The 20,484-nt window shown below is 41.1% G+C and overlaps 1 protein-coding gene across 2 annotated transcripts in view; it reads right to left on the bottom strand.

Moving 5' to 3' along the window:
- WWOX (WW domain containing oxidoreductase) overlaps positions 1-20,484 on the bottom strand; it is a 1,226,505-nt gene that overhangs the window by 1,199,112 nt on the left and 6,909 nt on the right. For both annotated transcript variants that reach the window (XM_011990088.1, XM_011990089.1), the window contains exons 2-4: positions 18,610-18,674; positions 17,251-17,308; positions 13,598-13,776 (exon numbers count right to left, since the gene is read on the bottom strand). In XM_011990088.1, the coding sequence (XP_011845478.1) occupies positions 13,598-13,776; positions 17,251-17,308; positions 18,610-18,674 (302 nt within the window). The remainder of the gene's footprint in view (positions 1-13,597; positions 13,777-17,250; positions 17,309-18,609; positions 18,675-20,484) is intronic.

Below are 20,484 nucleotides of genomic sequence, written 5' to 3' on the forward strand. Positions count from 1 at the left end.
TGGTGGCTGACACAGGGGAGTCTCTCCATTTGAAAGAGATGGATTATTTTCATTCTTTTGCTTTGTGTGATCACCAGGAAAAGAGTTTCTATAATCAAGATGTGGCCGGCAATTTTGTGGACGTTATATAAGCAAGCAGCATCCCATTTGTGTCTGAATCCCCAGTCTGTATCTAAGTTCGTGCTGCACCGTGAACAGAAGTAAGGACCTGGGCAGGTGAAACTTAAGGCAAGCAGGAAGAAATTGCATCGCCCAAGAACTCGCAACATTTCCACCAATGTAATCTCAACACAGCTGCAACCCATGGAATTTTCTGCCTCTGCAGGTTCCCTTCTTATTGTATCAAGTTTCTGCTCCTGAATATGTGGCTAGAGTCAGCACCACCCAATCAATTGCATAACATGCAACCCTGTTACCGGACATCTGGTTCACTTTGTAAATCCTGAAGAAGATATTTGCAGAAACCTCTCCCCATCTCCTAACAACAAGAACAAATAAGTCCAGAGCTCTTATTTTATTATTTCCATTAAGGAATTAAATTACTCTCTTCCTCCATCTTCTTCCAATCCTAATCTTCCCTTTAGGACTCCTTCTTCTACAACTATTATTTCTCCCCAAATGCCAGCAACCTTATATTCATACACTACTGGAATTCTTCATTACAGCATTTCACATATTGTTGTACTTGATCTGTACAAAACAGTACGTGACAGAGAAGTTATTATTCTCTTGATTTTACAAACGAGGGAAGTAAGGCTCAAATGGTTAAGTGATTGCCGTAAGTCACCCAAGTTAAGGACAATCTGTGTCAAATTACAGCTCTCTTCCTAGCATGTCCAGTAGACGTCAATGAAACTGTCCTACCTTTTTAAGTGCCGACAAAACTGTATTCCAACATTGACACATTCTTGGATATGATCAAAAAAATGGGACAGCAAAGTTGAGCATTTCCACGTAATACACCAGGAAGTCCTATAAACTATCACAAACTTGAGCGAACAAGTGTGCTAATACAAAACTCTCAGTAACAAAGATGTTACCGGGATGCATGGTATAACAGTTTTCAAGAATAATAGTTTTCCTTCCCTTTTTCCCCCAAGATTAATACATCTTTTTGTGGTCCTTGCTTGTAACAAAAATAACTTTGTCTGGGTGGTTTTTTTGGGGGTGGTTTTTTTTTTTTTCCCCATTTGATTTTTCTTTTCTGGATGAAGCTACTGACCTCCAACCAAAAAAATTCTAAAATGTTTTCCTTCATACCAAAGACAAGTCAATGTCTAAAGCAGTTATTTATAAAGGTCATTTTAGGACAAATTCACAGAGATTATGGCAGCCTCTTGAGGATCTGGGAACCAGGAAGCTAGGAAAATATCAAACTAATTTCAGTGGTAACTCGATCCTATTGCCTCCCATTCCAGAAATGGCTACACGTTATTAAACGTCTGCAATGATCAGCAGACAATTCCCTGGGCACTCTGGAGTTCCCATCTTTAACAACTTTGCAAAGTAGGAGGACTGTCCATGTTGCACAGAGGTGGAACAGAAGTTCCGAGAAGGAAAGTAACTTGCCTGGGTCATTCAGATAGGAAGTGGTTATCCCAGGTTTCGAAACTAGGTCACGTCTGCTTCCAGAGTCAGTGTTCCTCTCCTATATCTTTCCAGATAGAAACCTGCTACCGATGAAGCTTGCCCTAACTGTCAGCAAAGCTATTTTCAGCAGTGGTACAATTTCTCCACCTGAGAGCAGGCTCATCAAATGAGAGAATGTATAGAAAAGCTCTGAAGCGCTGTTACTGTCATTAATAGAAGATCTAGCGGAAATCTGCAAAACCAAAGTAATCAAATCTCGCCTACTGTGTCACCTTGGGACTCCACCACCATTGCAAAGCCGGCCAAGTTTAAGTTTTCTGGGGTATTCTCTCCTGAAATGCGGGTACCAAAGCAAGTGTCTTTGATTTGAGTTGCAGCTGGCATCATAGACAAGATGTGTGCTTAAAAGATTTTAGTGAAGCAAACTGAGGAGTTAGGCCAATTTCTTTCTCTGTGAATTTCCTCTTGATCACAGGATTGAATAGGTACTTAAAGTAACAGACACTTGATAAATTAACTTCTTGGGGACATTTTGAAAATTAAATTATAGCACATGAGGCAAGCAATCAATTAGCCATCGATACACATCCCATAGTCATGCATATGAGATGAAAAGGCAATTCGTTAAAAAACAAATGGCCAGACATAAGAAAAGCTTATCAATCTTGCTAATCATCAGAGATAGGCAAATTTAAGTGATACTTTTTAAAAATTCTAATTCTCAAGTTTGGCAAGGATGCTGGGCAAAGGAGCGTTCAAATTGGTACAACCTTCCAGGGCAGTTTGACAAAACAAGATATTAAGGTTGGGGAGCAAATCACTTGATTCAGCAATTCCACCTCCACAAAATAAAACTATAGAAGAGTCACGGACGGGTACAAACATTTAATTACAAAATGTGCTTCCCCATTCCATAACTATTAAAAAGCTGGAATCCACCCAAATGTACCACACTGGGAGAAGAGCTGGAACCACATAATGGAATACTATGCAGTCATTTAAGATGTAGAGTATTTAACAACACAGAAAGATACTCACAATTTAGAGTTAAATAGAAAAATCACAAAAGAAGGGAAAACAAGCTTAGAATTGTACATGCTAAATATTAATAGTATACTTCTAACTGGTAAGAATTTGGGGGTTTTAAAATTTTTTTCTTATTTTGATTTTTCTTCACTTTTCTAAATTTTCCATAAGGAATACATGTTAATCACAATAACCTTTAAAATAATTACTTATGTTAAATGAGAAGGCACATCAAGAGAATCTAGCCTAACGCCTGGCATATGCAGGCGTTTGATGAATGCTGCTTCCCATTCCCCAAGATTTATTCCTCAATATGCTTGCTTTACAATCATAATACCAAAGAGGTTTTGGTAAAGAAAGCTTCAGCTTTTAAAAAAAAAAATTATTTTGGTAGAGATGGGGTCTTGCTATGTTGCCCAGGCTGCTCTTGAACTCCTGAGCTCAAGCAATCCTCCTGCCTCAGCCTCCCAAAGGGCTGGGTTTATAGGCATTAGAACCTGTATTACAGGTTTAGAATCATCATGCCCACTCCTAAGCTTCAGCTTCCGAATCCGGGATCAACATGTGGTCTGGAAATCACATCTGCCTTGGACCTTCCCTCAGATGCCACTCCCAGCACTTGACCGGGCACAGAGCAAGCCTTCACGGGTTGAAATAAATTGGCTGATTCCAAACTCAAGACTAACAAACTGAATGAGCTGCTTAGAAAGAGCTCGTTCAGGACTGTGCTGTTATTCCTCCCAACAGGACGGTGGCATGTACAGTGGAAGGGGCCCCAGGCATGGAGTCAATTACCCTCTGCTCTATCCTGGGGGCACCCGCCGCCCAACAGCTGTATGATCTCAAGCACGTTACCTTACCTCCCTGCCCCTTTCTTTCGACATTATCACAAGACAGCTGTAAGCACGGTGGTGAGAATTAAATATGACAAGTACGAAATCTTCATAAATTTTGAAGGGCTATCAATGTAATACAATATTATAATCAATAAATACTCATCTGTAACAATTAAGTACGTTTTAGAGGTAAGGGTAAAAATGGAAAACATTGTATTAGCTTTAACTTCAGTTTCCGTGCAACTACAGAAGAAATTTGATTCTGATTTTGTTCCTCTTTATATGAAATAAACTTTATACAAAAGGCTTAGCTCTGTTCATCTGGCTAGTTATCCTCTACCTAGGTAGAAATAGTAGACACTGAAATAGGAGTTTCCTCCTGGCCCCCATCTCTCTCTGTCTCTCGTTCATGCACACCATCTCAGATGTCCTCTTAGAGTCTAGTGAAGAAACCCTGTTTTGCTTTCAGAGAGATGACCATCCAAATATGGCTTCTAACATGAAGGCTCCAAAAATCACAAAAAGTAAAACCATCAAGCAGCAGAGCCTGGTGAGCCAACAACTCAAAGACTGAAAACAATTAATGTGAAACCATGTCACACAACGCAACCCTTCCTACGTACCCCATTCAGCTGGGCTTGTGTAGACCGAGACCAGCACTTCATGAAATGTACTGTTATTATGAAGCCAAAGGGAGATCACAAATTTAGGCAAGAAACGAAATTTGGGCAAGAAACTAAAAGTGAGCTATTGGAACCTGCTTTTTGATCTATCTACTGGTGTCTTCATTTAAGAGATCTTTCCAAGAAGGCCTTCTAGGGACCCAAATCTTATTCTGGAGAAAGCTGAGGATTCATATCTGCTCACATACAGACTACAAAAGTCCAAGAAAGGCTGTGTCATACCAAATAGGCAATGGTCAAGGGGGTTTCAACTGTCAGCATCTCATTTATTATGAAGTCTGTAATAACTCCCACAATCGCCATCTAGTTTTAAGAATTTATTTGATAAACAACAAACACACTTGTATATGAACAACCGAAACAGCTTTACTCTGGTGAAACAGCTTTGCAGTGTTACAAGTATATTCACAATGTTTTTCAGGCTCTTGCATTTTCGAAAGAGAAAAAGTTGCTGAGAAAAAAAATTATGTAAATAAAAGTATATAATATAGCATATTCGTTTTTGTCCCCATTTAAAAATCTGAAAATAAGCAGTTTTGTAAAGCCAAAGTGTATTCCTTTCTGGGCCAAATTTCTATTTGACAGCTGAAGTATGCGATTAATGGGCTGCCTCAAACCATAATTACAGAGCCAAAATAAAAATTACCCTCCTTTAGATTGTACATGGAGAACACTGGCTATCTGCTTCACATTAAGGAGCTGGTTTAATATGATCCCTCTTATTTAAGAAACACATACTCTACTGAGCCAAAAAGGACACGTTTTCTTCTACAGGAAGAACGTATCATTAATAAACAATTACAATAAATTATGTAACACTGGGTAAGGCTGGTGGCAGGGGGCAAGGGACACTATATTCTTAGAAAAAAACATAGGGCTGCTGGGCACAGTAGGTCACGCTTGTAATCACAGCATTTCAGGAGGCCGAAGCGGGTGGATCATGAGGTCAGGAGTTCAAGACCAGCCTGGCCAAGATGGTGAAACCCCGTCTCTACTAAAAATACAAAAATTAGCCGGACGTGTTGGCGGGCGCCTGTAATCACAGCTACTCAGGAGGCTGAGGCAGGAGAATTGTATGAACCTGGGAGGCGGAGGTTGCAGTGAGCCAAGATTGCGCCACTGCACTCCAGCCTGGGCAACAGAGGGAGACTACATTTCAAAAAGAAAAAAAACATCGAGTCACCAAGGCATTCAAAATGAACCTTAAACAGAGGTATTAATATGTAAATATTACAATTTCCACTTAGGAAAAAAAATCATATTATTGCTAGGCCAGCACACTCAAAAGCAATAATGTCATGAAAACACATGCCCTTGTGTGATTTGGCAGAACAGGCTGCTCCCTGAACACAATGGGCCTTTTTATGAAGTGGATCCCTTCATCCCTGGCATTTTATACAAACAAAACAAAAGAGACAGAAAAAGAAGGAAACATGACACTAGTACCAGTCTTCAGTTTGAACTCCATCACAGAGAAGTAGAAGACCTAAAAGACATGTTAGAAAAGTAAAAGACATTATTTAACCAAAATGAAAGCAAGATAGACTGAGAGGAAGAGAACTATATAGCAAGGCTGCCTCTTTTGTTTAATTATATCAAAGGGCAACAGAGCCCTCTAGTGGAAAAAATAAAAATATATAAAGACGTTTCTGCTTTTAGATTAAAGAAAATATGTAGAACACCCCTGGGCACGGTGGCTAATGTCTGTAATCCCAGCACTTTGGGAGGCCAAGGTGGGCAGATCACTTGAGTTCAGGAGTTCAAGACTAGCTTGGCCAACACGGTGAAACCCTGTCTCTACTAAAAATACAAAAATTAGCCGGGCATGGTGGCTCACACCTGTAATCCCAGCTATTCAGGCAGCTGAGGCAGGAGAATCACTTGAACCCGGGAGGTGGAGGTTGCAGTGAGCTGAGATCACACCACTGCACTACAGCCTGGGTGACAGAGCAAGACACAGTTTCAAAAAAAGAAAAAAAAAGTAATATACCATCTTCCATTACAATTCTTACTATGCCACTATATGATGTAAAAGCAAAAGATCAAATTATTTTAATTGGGTTTTAAGTAAAACAATTTCCAAGTTTTCAAGCTTGATGTAACACTACAAAACCTCAAGTAGAACAAAAATCTATTATTAAAATTTTTTAATTATGAGTTTGAACCACTTTGTCATTAAACAGTGGTTTGTATGGCCCTCATTTGTTATGCTGACACTATAAAAAAGTAATTAAAATCTAAACCTACATGCAAGCATGAAATTCAACTGATGACCGCATGTGACAACAAAGTTTCAGTTGAGATCTAATCAGGTTCACACAGACAGTAGCCCCCCCTTATCCTCGGGAGATGCATTCCAAGACCCACAGTGATGCCTGAAAACTGGATAGTACCAAACCCTATGTATTCCATGCTTTCACCTATACATACATACCGAGGACAAATTTTAATTTATAAATTAGACACAGTCAGAAATCAACAATAATAATAAAATAGAACTATAACAACATACTGTATAAAAGTTATGTAAATGTGGTCTCTCATACTGTCTCTCTCTCAAAATAAGTATTTTCAGATGCCTGTTGACCTCAGGTAACTGAAATCTCAAAAAGCGAAACACTGGCCAGGCCCAGCGGTTCACACCTGTAATCCCAGCATTTGGGGAGGCTGAGGCAGGCAGATTGCCTGAGGTCAGGAGTTCGAGACCTGTATGAACAGCATGGCGAAACCCTTTCTCTACTAAAACGTAAAATTAGCTGGGCGTGGCGGTGTGCACCTGTAATTCCAGCTACTCAGGAGGCTGAGACATGAGAATCACTAGCACCTGGGAGGCAAATGTTGCACTGAGCCGAGATCATGCCACTGTACTCCAGCCTGGGCGACAGACTAAGACTCTGTCTCAAAAAAAAAGAAAAAAAAAAAAAGTGAAATACCACCTATAAGGGGGGACTACTGTATACATGATTACAAACCTATTTTAAAAATATATATAACATACACACATCCCTATTATTTTACGTGAGATTACCAAATATGAGATGAAGCTCATTAGAATGTTTTAAATTGGTCTCTTCTTTTAGATATTTACTTCTCAAAAACTTTGATCATGTGATTTCCATGTACATTCAATGTCCAATAATATTTCAGTGTAAAATGGTTAAGTCATAAGGTACTCATTCTCAATTTTTATATAATGTCATTTAAGAACTTTGTCTAATATTGTCAAGAATTTCCATAGTTCCTTAGAACAAAGTAACTTCAAAATAATTTTACTTACAATACCTGGGTATAATTTGGCATAAGAGAATAGTAGACACAAATGTTTTTAATTTAAAATGGAGTTTCAATGCCCAAAAGGTTATTTCGATTATTTCAGAATATTTTTCTTTCCTTAATGAGCACCAGGTTCTTAAAAAGATAAATGCCAAGATCCCACTGGTTTAAGTCTTGTCAACAATCCGAAAGGAAACTAATCAGGCATTTCAAGATCCCAAGTGTAATGATTTCATATGAGTATGTTTTACCCAAGAAAATGACTAAATGTAAGTTAGCCATGGCCTCAGATTTATGGGGCCTTTTGGAATAACTGAGAATTAAAAAAAAAACATCAGTGGCACGGTTAAGGCTCAAAGGCAAAATGCAGTAACATTTAGGCACGGAAAAGAAAACAAAGCAAAGGTGTAAAGGAAGCTGGTGTAGTCCATAATTGGGAAGTGTGGATTTAAAATATTAGGAATGAATACCCTTTTCTACATGAAGAAAAAGCAATTTTCTTGTATTCGTGTAGAACTGGTAGAATGTGCACCAGATATGAATTCATCATGGTGAAGATTTGTAGGATCAAAGAGTACGGCAACTACAGTTCACACTGTAATGTCAACACAAGATTTAGAAACAAGACCCTAAGTTTTAAAAAGTAGGCTCTGTAAGCTAAGACAATCAATTTCAACATTACACTATAATTACATTTTGGGATTCCCTGCATGAAATTTTTATACCTTCATTTTGTTTCAAGGAAAACAAATTGGGGAGTGAGCGATACCTTGAGCACGTACTTTTTATACCCCAAAATATATACATTTTGATATGTAACTAGGCATATGTATAGGTCCACGTAATAAACCTTAAAGAGGTGATTTTGTGACATAAATACCAACAGAAAATTCAAGTGTCGGTCCCAAAATATATTTCACTGGTATTTACCAACGTGGCCAGCTTGTATTTGTTTGGAGGAAAAAAAAGTTTTGTTTCTGTTAATGGGTCCTTTGGTTCAAAAATTGAAACCGGCCGGGCGCGGTGGCTCAAGCCTGTAATCCCAGCACTTTGGGAGGCCGAGACGGGCGGATCACGAGGTCAGGAGATCGAGACCATCCTGGCTAACACAGTGAAACCCCGTCTCTACTAAAAAATACAAAAAAATAGCCGGGCGAGGTGGCGGGCGCCTGTAGTCCCAGCTACTCGGGAGGCTGAGGCAGGAGAATGGCGCAAACTCGGGAGGCGGAGTTTGCAGTGAGCTGAGATTCGGCCACTGCACTACAGCCTGGGCGACAGCGCGAGACTCCCTCTCAAAAAAAAAAAAAAAAAAAAAAAATTGAAACCAAGCTAGGCTATTCTAGCTCTAGAGTCACAACATATGATGCAGCCCAGCGTTCGAAAGGTTCGCAAAGTGAAAGAAACTTTTCATCTAGACCAAACTCTGAAAAAAATTTTAAAAATCAAGTTTTAGCCACTGCTGGTTTAGGAGTGAAAGTTAAGAAGTTTTATCATCATTACCACAGAAGATTAGACAGAAAATATCTAATTTGTTCATACTTGTTAATAGCATCTGGGCACAATGGCTCACACCAGTAATCTCAGTACTTTGGGAGGCTGACGTGGGAGGATCACTTGAACCCAGGAGTTCGAGACCAACACCTGGGCAACATAGTGAGACTCCATCTCAAATATTTAAAAAAAAAAAAAAAAATTTAATGGGTGTCTAACAAACCCTGGATGTCACTCCTTAAATACGATAATAAACCTGTCTGCTTACAGAAAATAATTTGCATGAGTTCCAACAAACATCTAGCTAATTAAGACGATGAACAGAGTAGGTGGTCCCACATTTAGGCATCCAACTAATCCCTCATTAGAAGGATCCTGCCTTTGATGAGCAACATGTCAGCCTGCAGGTAGCAGGGGGCAGCATTTTATACTAAAGTATTTATATGCATAGCCAAATTAGCTGACTGATGGGCTGTGTCTAAAAACGAAGCAGGGACCTTCCTCAATGGGAAACTCCCTCGCCTAAAAAAATTCCCTTTCCTAACACTTCCCAGCATTTGCATGTAATGTTCACCGTGCTGAAGGCATTTCCGTTGCTTTTACCAAATCAGAGCCATCAAGCTGCTAACTCCAAAGAGCTGTAAAACACCCGGCCCTTCCTGCTCAGTCTATGTTGAACACAAACAGAAATGAATTCCTCCCTTGTCTCTACTGGTTAGCATTCAGGACTGCGGGATTCCGGGCCTCTTGATCTCCTAGCGGAAGCTCTGGGTGAAGAGATGCCTTCCCCCTGGATACTGAGATGCTGATCTCCACAGAGAGAGGTCCACAAGCTACAGCTTTCAATCTACAAAGTTCTTCAGGTTCAGAAAGCTGGTTAAACAAAGGTCAAGGAGAGAAGAGTGTTAGTTTCTGAGGAGGCAACATTCTAATCCTTGCAACTCCCTAAAAAAAGCTGCAGCTCCCAAAAAACAAGGGGGTTTGAGGCAAGGGGCACAGGAGATACAGGACACTGGTGCAACGTCCCCAGCAGTTACATACAATGTGCTGCCACAGTCTTCCTGTGGCCTGGGGCATCCCATGTGCCTAAATTTCATCTAAGCTGTGGCTCATTTACAGACTGTTGGGGTGATATCACTTTGAATGAACTGGATTATCTAATACAGGAGTCGGCACTTGTTTTCTGGGAAAGACCAAGGAGTAAATATTCACGGTTTTGCGAGCCATAAGATCTCTGCCATAATTGGGTGACTCTTCTAGTAACATGCAAACGGCCATATTATTTTGGAATAACTGAATACACACAAACAGTAGTTCAATACTATAGCAATGGGAATAAATGGGCATGGCTGTGTTCCAAAAAAATTTTACTTACAAAGTCAGGCAGTGGGTCAGAGTTAGCCCAGAGATCGTAGTTTGTTCAGCCCCAATCTAGACAGCTCAATCCAGTCAACAGCAGTAATACCTGCCTATAAACCTTAATTATAACACCAAGGACTTCATGAACCCAAAATGCTTTATTCTGACATTTCCTCCAAATCCTTTTATCTGTCAGAATCACTGATTTTTTAGATGAACTAAGAATCCCTCCAATTGCCTTAGTAACATCAGTCACAAAAACTCAAAATACAGCTCCGTATCACTTACAACTGCGAGAGGAAAATGATACAAGACACAGTCTGCTCAGAGGCCACTTCAAAGGGGGCACAGCTCCAGTGCAACCCTGAAATCTGGCAAGGGAGGGATGTCCCCTTCCATATCAGTGAGATCCTCACCAGTGGCAATTCCAACAAAGCAGTGTCATGTGGGGCATTAAAAAAAAAAGAAAGCAAGAACCACTGGAAATACTAGATTTGTAAATCGGCTTTTGTAAGGCAAATTAGATATCTATGTTTTTATTATGGAGTCACCACTTCCAAAATAAATCCTGTTATGTTTTGTTTCAGCCCACTCTGCCTTAGAGAAAACGTACATTCACAAGGTTAAAGATTCCACAGTTTATCCAAAGAAAACAGGCTCCCTTGAGTGGACAAAGGAAAGGGACCACCACCAGCACCATTACAGTTTAGACAGAAGATGACTCCTGAATGCCCCAGAAGTCTTGGAAGTAAAGATGCCCAATTCATTCACTCAGCATTCAGCTATTTCATTTGAAATAAGCGGAACTGAAGTAGTGATAGCAATTTACAAATTGGCGTGTTTCATAGCTTAGTAGAAGGACTTTAGCTAGAAGCCACAGCCTACTTGGGCAAGGACACTTTCTAAGGCAGCCACACAAGATATAAAAGCTAACTTAGCAAAGCCATGTGCCTCTCTGCAGCCTCTTCCTTTCTTCAGGCCTGATACCACTGCTGCAGGGTGAAAGTGACTGGTGAGTTTTTGATTGCATGGAACTTGCAGTACGATATTATTTCAAAAATTCAGAATAAAAACGTTCGCCACTCACCTAGATGTATGCTTCCCAAAAGTGGAGGGGAATGGGGTGAGGTGACAGTGTTAAAGGCCATTCCTGTGGAAGGTGACAGCTGGGGAAAGAGCTGTGGGCACTTGAATAGGAAAGTCTGGTCTCCCTAAGACCTTGTGCGACATCTGTTCCGTCCTGAGCATTACAATTTGCCACAACCTCCAACTGGACCGCAGACACCTCCTGCGGTGTCCGCAAAATGAACCATAGGTATCAGGAAGGAAGAGTCTTAGGGGGAAGTGGGAGCTGTGAAGATGCACAAAGAGTTTTTGGCTTTACTCCAACATGTGAGGGCCATTCTCAACAACCACAAACTTATTCTCAATGCTTCAGAATCTCCTCCTCTCCGCCAAGACTTATGTATCTAACTAGGTATCACCCTTTAAATATTCTGAACCCACTCTGTCAGTCCTGGATTACAATGTCGTAGGTCTGCTGTTGCAAATCTTTGAAAGAGCATTAGCTCTATTTGAGAGTCTGCTATGTAACTGTAATGTCACATGGAGCAGTTGGAACACTTAACACAAAAAATAATCAGCAGTCACATATCTTACTCATTAGAGAAAAACAGTCTAGCTAGAAGATTAAGAGAATAAGATCTTTAAAGTCTCTGGTTAACTTGTTAAATTTTTAAAAGAGACATTTTTAAGTCCTTAAGTTCTTTTTTCTTAATTATTCCACAAGTGTATGGGTCCACACATTCACCCTAACAGTAGTTAATATGATCAACAAAATGTATTGCTTCTTGGATTGCGGATGCAGCCACTGTTTTTAATATTACATCATCAGTTTTGACTTCAATGACAATTATATAAAATTTACTCCAATGTAGGGACTGAACATATTTGGAGCCCAGGATGAGGTATGAGAGGTGATTTTAAATAAATCCCTTTCAATTCTTAAAAAAAATTCCCATTTGCTTCTTCACCTTCGTAGGCAAGTACAGTCAAAAATTCTCGGCTCGGATGGCAGCCTGTTAGATTTCAGACCTTGTACGACACAATAATTGACCCTTGAACAATGTATTTTTACCTCCTGTGCTTCCCTAATCATTCCAGAAAATATTTCTGGAGCTTCAAGGAATTGTTCAAAATTAAGAAAGAAGTGCAGATGGTTAATGGGTACAAAAAAGAAAGAAAGAATAAGACCTACTATTTGACAGCACAACAAGGTGACTATAGTTAATAACTTAGTTGTACATTTCAAAATATCTGAAAGGGTATAATTGAATTGTTTATAACTCAAAGGATAAATTATTGAGGGGATGGGTACCCCATTCTCCATGATGTGATTATTTCACATTGCATCCCTGTATCAAAACATCTCATGAACCCCATAAATATCGACACCTTTATATACCCACAGAAAACAAAAATAAAAACAAAATTAACAAACAAATGAGTACAGGAGACCATCAAGGGGGCAGTGTAGGGACTGGGAGGGACCAAAAGGACAGAGAAAACTTGACAAAAGACAGCCAAATGCAATGTTTTCTATGTCGACAAATCTGAAGATGCATATCTACACTCAAAGTAGGTTGTTCTCACTGAGTCAGATACTTATGTAAATATACAAAAGCAAAATCAGAATAAAAACCTATGAAGAGTTACGGTTTGCTTCTGCCTTGCTCCTGTCTCCTTAACAGTCCATCATATCGAAGCAAGGATACCCTCTGGAGCCATCTACCCATGATGGCCTCTGTGGGTAAACACTGGCAATTAAGAGGGTTAATTTAGAGGTGAAGACAGGAACTCATTCTCCAATTTTATAGAGAAATAAGATCCTGTGCCCAAAGAAAATGATATGCTCAGTGACCAGTCGAAACCTGTACTATCCTTTGTTCCAAAGACATAATACCTTGTTGCTCCCCGTATTCTATTACCAATCAATTTTGGTTTGAATAACTCAGGTAATTGGAATATGCCCGTACACCATGCGGACCAGGTCAAAAACTCTTAAGACGGAGCCTGTTGTCTCTTATCCCTGAATACCAAAATAGCCACAGTCTTTTGCTGAGTGTTCAGCTTTGGGAGACTTCAAGGTCAGCCCCTACATAGGCTTCCATGACAACATTAGCATTTAAAAAGAGGTGGTGATGTTAATGAAATGATAGCTGAAAAGGATAAAACTCATGTTTAAATCAGAGAACCACTATACAAAATTCCATTATAGTGAGATCTAAGTGGATTTCATTATAGCAGTCCCAAAGATAAATAAATAAGTGAACAGCCTACCTATTCCTGAATTAGCTCCAGTGACCACAACCACTTTGCCAGTGAAATCCCGGCCCTGGAGAATCTCCATGGCAGTGGTGCTGCCGTCGTATCTCTGCTGGGTGGTTGGTTTTGTTGGATTATCATCCACAGTAAATGCCAGTCTTGGGTCCACGTAGGTAGTTCTTTTGTTGATATGGCTGCCCAGAAAAGGAGCAAGCAGTGAACCCACAGCAACGAACACAGGCATTTATAAATACAACACAATCTTACACTTTAGGCAAACCCCAGTTTTCATAGCCCAAAACGCTTATTCCTTAAACCTGAAAAGAACTGGGGCCCACTGAATCTAACTTCCGGCCTCCAGAAGGATCACATTTCTGCCAAAAAAGATAGTCATCAAACCCTTCCTTCAGAACTGCCAAGAACATATGCTGTAAAATACAATAACTATTGCCATGTATCCTTAGATCTCAAAAAAGGCTTCTTGAGAAGGCTTTGGGTTTTTATCTAATTCATGTAAATGCAGCTGTAAGATCTGCCAGCCACTCTTTTCAGTAGATTTCAGTTAAATCTCTCAGCCCTGTGCAAGGGTCTAAAGACGTAGAGAAGTAGAAAACTCAAAATGGAAGTCTTAGTTGTAAATAAGAAACCTGCCGACTAATAAAATTCTAACGATTTTCATTTGAAGGCTCTGCACTCATACCTTCTACGAGCACTCATTTTGATTTGGAACTGATTTAAATCTTGTAGAAACGGTATTAAAATATACTGGAGGCTGGACACAGTGGCTCACACCTGTAATCTCAGCAATTTGGGAGGCCAAGGCAAGAGAATCACTCGAGCCCAGGAGTTCAAGACCAGCCTGGGCAACATAGTGAGACTTCGTCTCTACAAAAACTAAACAAAATTTCAAGTGTGACAGCACATGCCTGTAGTCCCAGCTACTCGGGAGGCTGAGGTGGGAGGATGATCACGTGAGCCCTTGCTTACTCCTCTAGATTAGACCAGGAGCTGGCCAAATCTGGCCCACTGCCTGTTTTTGTAAATAAAGTTTTATTGGAACACAACAATGGCCATCACTGGTATATTGTGTATAGCTGCTTTAGCAATACAAAGGCAGAGTTGAATCACTGCAACAGAAACCCTATGGCCTCCAAATCCTAAAACATATTATCTAGCCCTTTACTGACAAAGTAGACAGCCCCTGCTCTAGCGAGGTGGCTCTCAAGCTAGGGAGCATCAGAATCCCCTGAAGGACTTATTAGAGCGCAGACTGCCAGCCCCACCCCGGTGCTGGTTCAGTAGGTCTGGGGTGGGGGCCCAGGAAGGTACATTTTTAATGAATTCCCAGGTGATATTAATGCTGCTGGTCCAGGAACCGTGCCTGAGAACTGCTGCTCTTGGTTGATTAATACCCATTTCAGGGAGTAACTTTCCAAGCGTGAATGCAAAGGCACACAGTGCACAGGGGAAAACTGATCTGACTACATAATTTAAGACATTCGGCCAGGTGTGGTGGCTCATGCCTGTAATCCCAATGCTTTGAGAAGCCAAAGCAGGAGGATCACTGGAGGCCAGAAGTTCAAGACCAGGCTAGGCAACATACTGAGCCTCAGTCTCTACAAAAAAAGGTATTTAAAAATTAGTTGGGCACGGTGGTATGGGCCTGGAGTCCCAGCTCCTCAGGAGGCTGAGGCAGGAGGCTCACTTGAGTCCAGGAGGTTGAGGCTGCAGCAAGCTGTTACTGTCACTGTACGTCAGCCCTGGATAACACAGCAAGACCCAGTTTGAAAACAAAAAAAAACAAAACACACACACACACAAAAGAAAGCTTGGGAAAAAAAAAACGTTTCCAACATATAACCCATGCGTTGATATCCTCAATTAACTGAGGGGGAAAAAAACTTTCACAAGTTAGGGGAAAAGCCTTTTAACAAATAACAGGCACTCCCACCTATCCAACTGCTAGGCAGCCTTGTCCTGGGGCTGCCTATGGCGGCCTGAGAGACTCCTCTCAAACAAGCCTTGGCCCATTTGCTCTCAATATTAGTTGTGCACCAAAAGTTCACCAGGTTTGCTCAAAAAACACGTATGTCATTTGAACTTGTTACTGTAACTACATTATTTAGCAAGCTAGTATTACACGAACTGATAACATGGGAGGTGAAAAATAGTGTCACTGGTTATCTATGAAAATGTGGTTGAATGTTTTGGAGAGCCTCAAAGACAAGCAGCTAAAAAAAAATTTTGGTTCAATCAACTGCAGTGAAAATGCTAGGAAAAAACCATAAAAGTCCCAAATGATGTAGCAATCAGATTCTTTGAAAATACTGTGTTTGCTCAACCCTAAGGTGAAAGTAGAAATTGTAGATGTTATGTTACAGGTGTGCTTGGGGAAGGAAGACAACACTGGATCCTTGCAGCGAACTCAAACTCAAAGAGCAGGGCTGGCCCGACCCCTAAATGTTGGTGTACTTGAATCAAAACACTAAAACGTTTATGTTACATTCATAACTTAAAAAAAAAAAATCCTGCTTAAATCAACTTCTATTAACCAACCAATCCTAATCCTGTCAAAGACTACTCAAGCTTCTAATTTAAATGTCAGCAGTCGTGAAACATTCATTCCTCTCTTAACTACAGTGGTCAAGAATACAGTCCCTGGAGCAGGTGCTGGGCTCAAAGCCTGGCTGTGCTACTTCTTTACTGTAGAATCCTTACCAAGTCACCTACCCCCTCAAGTCTGTGTCACTGGCAGTAAGCTAGCGATAATAACAATACTACGTCTCAGGGCACCGGGGGGATCGAATGACCTAATGCTACAGACACAAGATGATTAGAATCAGGCCTGGCTCATGCTGTATGTTGGACAGGCGGTTACTATTGCTGCGTGATACTGGAATTTATCCTGAAGACACAATCAGAGAGGTGAAAAAGTCTTACAGATAAGGATGTTCACTCAACACATTATTTATAACTATAGGTTCTCAATAAAAGGAATTTAGCATTAAAGTCCAGTAGGCAATTTGATAAATTATAGTATATCTGTACAAAATAATAACTCCAGAGCTGCTAAATAGCATCTTTTTGAAAAACAGATAAGGATACAAGAAAATGCTCACAATATATTATGTAGAAAAAGCAGGTTACTAAACAGCCCACACAGGGCATTCTTTTTCTTTTTTTGAGATGGAGTCTCATCCTGTCACCCAGGCTGGAGTGCAGTGGCGCAATCTCAGCTCGCTGCAACCTCTGCCTCCCAGGTTCAAGTGATTCTCCCGCCTCACCCTCCCAAGTAGGTGGGACTACAGGCGCGTGCCACCACACCCAGCTAATTTTTGTATTTTTAGTAGAGATGGGGTTTCGCCGTGTTGGCCAGAATGGTCTCGATCTCTTGACCTCGTGATCCGTCCACTTTGGCCTCCCAAAGTGCTGGGATTACAGGCATGAGCCACTGTACCAGGCCTCTTTACTTTTTTTTTAAAGGATGCATGTGCATCGAAAATAGAAGAATAAATCCAGAGATGTTAAAAGTAGTTACTTCTGCTAAGATTACAGATCCATACTATTCTACTTTGTATTTTTCTACAGTTACTGTGTATTAGTTTTATAATTAAAAATGCCTATTAAAAAGCAAAATAGCTGAGAGTGGTTTCTTTGTAGATACTTACTCAACAAAAAACACTTGTCCGTTCTCATCAGTTTCTTGTTCCCATCCGTATGGCAAATCTGAAACACAAGAAAGACAGGTCTACAGGTGCCAGGGAGAAGTAAAGACAATTCCCGGGTCAGGAAGGGGAGGAGCCCTCCAGGCCCCGCCCCAAGCCTGTCCCTCCCACCCAACAGCTGTCACATCAACTGGCTTCAGTCACATGTTCCAACTGCGGCAGCTGCAGAAGGCCCCTGATCCCACCTGGGCTCCACATTTTTGCCTCTTGCTTTGAAGAAAACCTATTTTATGCCTGATCACTCTATAAACCTTACTGGTTGCACCAATCAATGGGAATTCTCCCTTGAATGGGCTCACAGAATATACCTACGTGCAGGGCAGGCAACCAACGTCATTCATACGCTGACTTGTGATGCCTCGCATGATATTAGACGGCATTGCCATTTTTTCTCATGTGTACACGTTGACGCTTCAACTAGACCCTAAACCTCTTAAGGGCAGGAATCTTCTCAAACTTTTTTTTAAGATGGGGTCTCACTATGTTGTCCAGGCCCATCTCAAACTCCTGGGCACAAGTGATCCTCCCATCTCTGCCTCCAAAACTGCTGGGATCATAGGCACAAGTCACCTCGCCTGGTTCCTTCTTATACTTCCATTCTGTGGATCACACACTAGCTCAGAATCACCTAGAAGTCATGGTAATCTTTACGAAATTCCCAAATACTTACATATTTAATTCCATAGCATAGCCAAGAACAAATTTATAAACACTGCAACTATAGGAAAACATCATACACTGTGAATCAAAGCCCTCAATTATTTTTATTGTGTTTTCTGTTGTTGTTTTTGCTATTTTTCAGACAGCATTTCACTCTTTCACCGAGGCTGGAGCGCAGTGGTATGATCTTGGCTCACTGAAACCTCCGCCTCCTGGGTTTGAGAGCGTCCTATTCCTCAGCCTCCGAAGTAGCTGGAATTATAGGCGCGCGCCACCATGCCCAGCTAATTTTTGTATTTTTAGAAGAGATGCGGTTTCAACATATTGGCCAGGCTGGTCTCGAACTCCTGACCTCAGGTGATCTACCCGCCTCGGCCTCCCAAAGTGCTGGGATTACAGGCGTGACCCATCATGTCCGGCCATTTTGGTACTTTAAGACCAGTAAGAAATCATCCTCACTCCACCCTGCGATCTCATCTTCTTCTTCTGCCAAATCCCATAAGCTCCTCAGAGTGGGAATCCGGTTTTCTCTACCAGACAGCCCTCCCAAAAACACACCATAACCTGTCACCTCTCTGCCGGTGACATTTTCCCCGTCTACTTCATGCTTCAATCAAGATCCTTTGACAACAACATACAAACCTCCTGCCACTCGTTTTCTTTTTCCAGTTTTTGGATGTTCCCACTGAGTCTTCTCCTCGGTGTGACTGTTAAAAAAAAAAATAAATAAAAATTAACTCTTCTAAAAAGTAATCAATTGTATTACCTTTTTTTCTCTCCCAGATAATACTCTCTCTTAAGAATAGTAAAAACAGACATTCAGAGACGGCATGGGCAGAATATAAATGTCACTGTTTACATCAGGTCAAATTCCTCATCTTAGAAGCAGCAGCAGCCCTGTAGAAATTTCCCGACAGCCTGCCTTTAGAAGCCAGATATAAGGAAGAAGTGAGGGAAGAAGAAGAAAGAGGACTGTGACCCCAGCTACGGGGTCAACTTTAGGGGCTTGCTGAATCACTCAAAGTATCTAGAGGCAGTTGGGCGCGGTGGCTGACGCTGTAATTTCAGCACTTTGGGAGCCCTAGCGGAGCAGATCACGAGGTCAGGAGATCGAGATCATCCTGGCCAACATGGTGAAACCCCGTCTCTACCAAAAATACAAAAATTAGGTGGGCACGGTGGCACACACCTGTAGTCCCAGCTACTTGGGAGGTTGAGGCAGGCGAATTGCTTGAATCGGGGAGGCAGAGGTTGCAGTGAGCCTAGATCACACCGCTGCACTCCAGCCTGGCGAAAGAGCGAGACTCTGTCTCAAATAAATAAATAAATAAATAAATAAATCTAGAGGCATTTTGCTCTGTATTTGTTTTAGTTTTATTCCAGGATGTAGCGACAAAATTCATAATATCTAATGTATATAATCTCTTAAAATGTTTACTTATTTATTTGTATTTCTTTTTAAAGAATCAGGGTCTCACTATGTTGCCCAGGCTGGACTGGAACTCCTGGACTCAAGTGATCCTCCTATTTCAGCCTCTTCAGTGGCTGGGACTAGAAGCCACTTGTCCAGCTAAAATGTTTACCCTTTCCGCAGATGTAACTTCAAAGTGTTTCATTAAGCACTGGTTCCTAACTGGTCCCAAGAGGTAGTTAAGAGATGGAGTAAGACAGCCCCATAAGTCACATAACTGTGCGCTGTGCACCTCTGGCCACGCGACCCTGTGCCTTAATCTCCATTCCCTCACCCGCAAAATAGATATAATCCTAGCACTCATCTTGAGGGCTGCTATATAAGAATATTGTATATCCAGGGTTTCACATAGCACCTGGCATACAAAAAGCTCTGGGAAATGTAAGCTGTTACTGTGAACAAATCAGTTACATAAACTAGTCTGATTTTTGCGTCAAACTTAACATTTCACCTCAGACCACCACCCAAAGTTATAATTAAAATAGTAGGCCAATAACTAGAAACACGTGTCACCAGGTAAGAAGGAATCCAGGAAAACATACAATTACTTCATCAGGGAAAAAGCCAGGTGCTACAAGAGGCATTCAAAGGGTAGGTTGGGTTCCCTAAAAGTTTACCTACTCAAGCCAACACAGACAGTTATATTTTTAAAACAGCAACATCTATCTAGGTGATAGGACATGAACATTCTTTCCCTGTCAATTACTTTAAAGAAAATAAATACAGAGAGCATGAATTTTCTAAAAAAATTCTACAACTTGCAGGCAAGGTCTTTTTATGAACTGCTGGCTTCTGGTCTGTCTTGACAAAGTCTTGGCAGCTGGGTCTCTGTCAGGGTGCAGGAACGCCTCACTCAGCATGTTGAAGACTGAGCAAACCGTGCTAGCTGAGTCCAGGCAGCGTCCTCAGCGCTGCCACCTCACAGAGCTGCTGAGAAGGTGAGACACGCGACACCTGTGACAGTGCTTGGAGAATTAAACCCTTGTACCAGCTACGGTATCAGTAGCAAAGACAAACTCCTACTTTGTACATCAACCACCATCCCA

The sequence above is a fragment of the Mandrillus leucophaeus genome, unplaced genomic scaffold (assembly GCF_000951045.1).
Source record: "Mandrillus leucophaeus isolate KB7577 unplaced genomic scaffold, Mleu.le_1.0 Scaffold37, whole genome shotgun sequence".
Taxonomy (NCBI): domain Eukaryota; kingdom Metazoa; phylum Chordata; class Mammalia; order Primates; family Cercopithecidae; genus Mandrillus; species Mandrillus leucophaeus.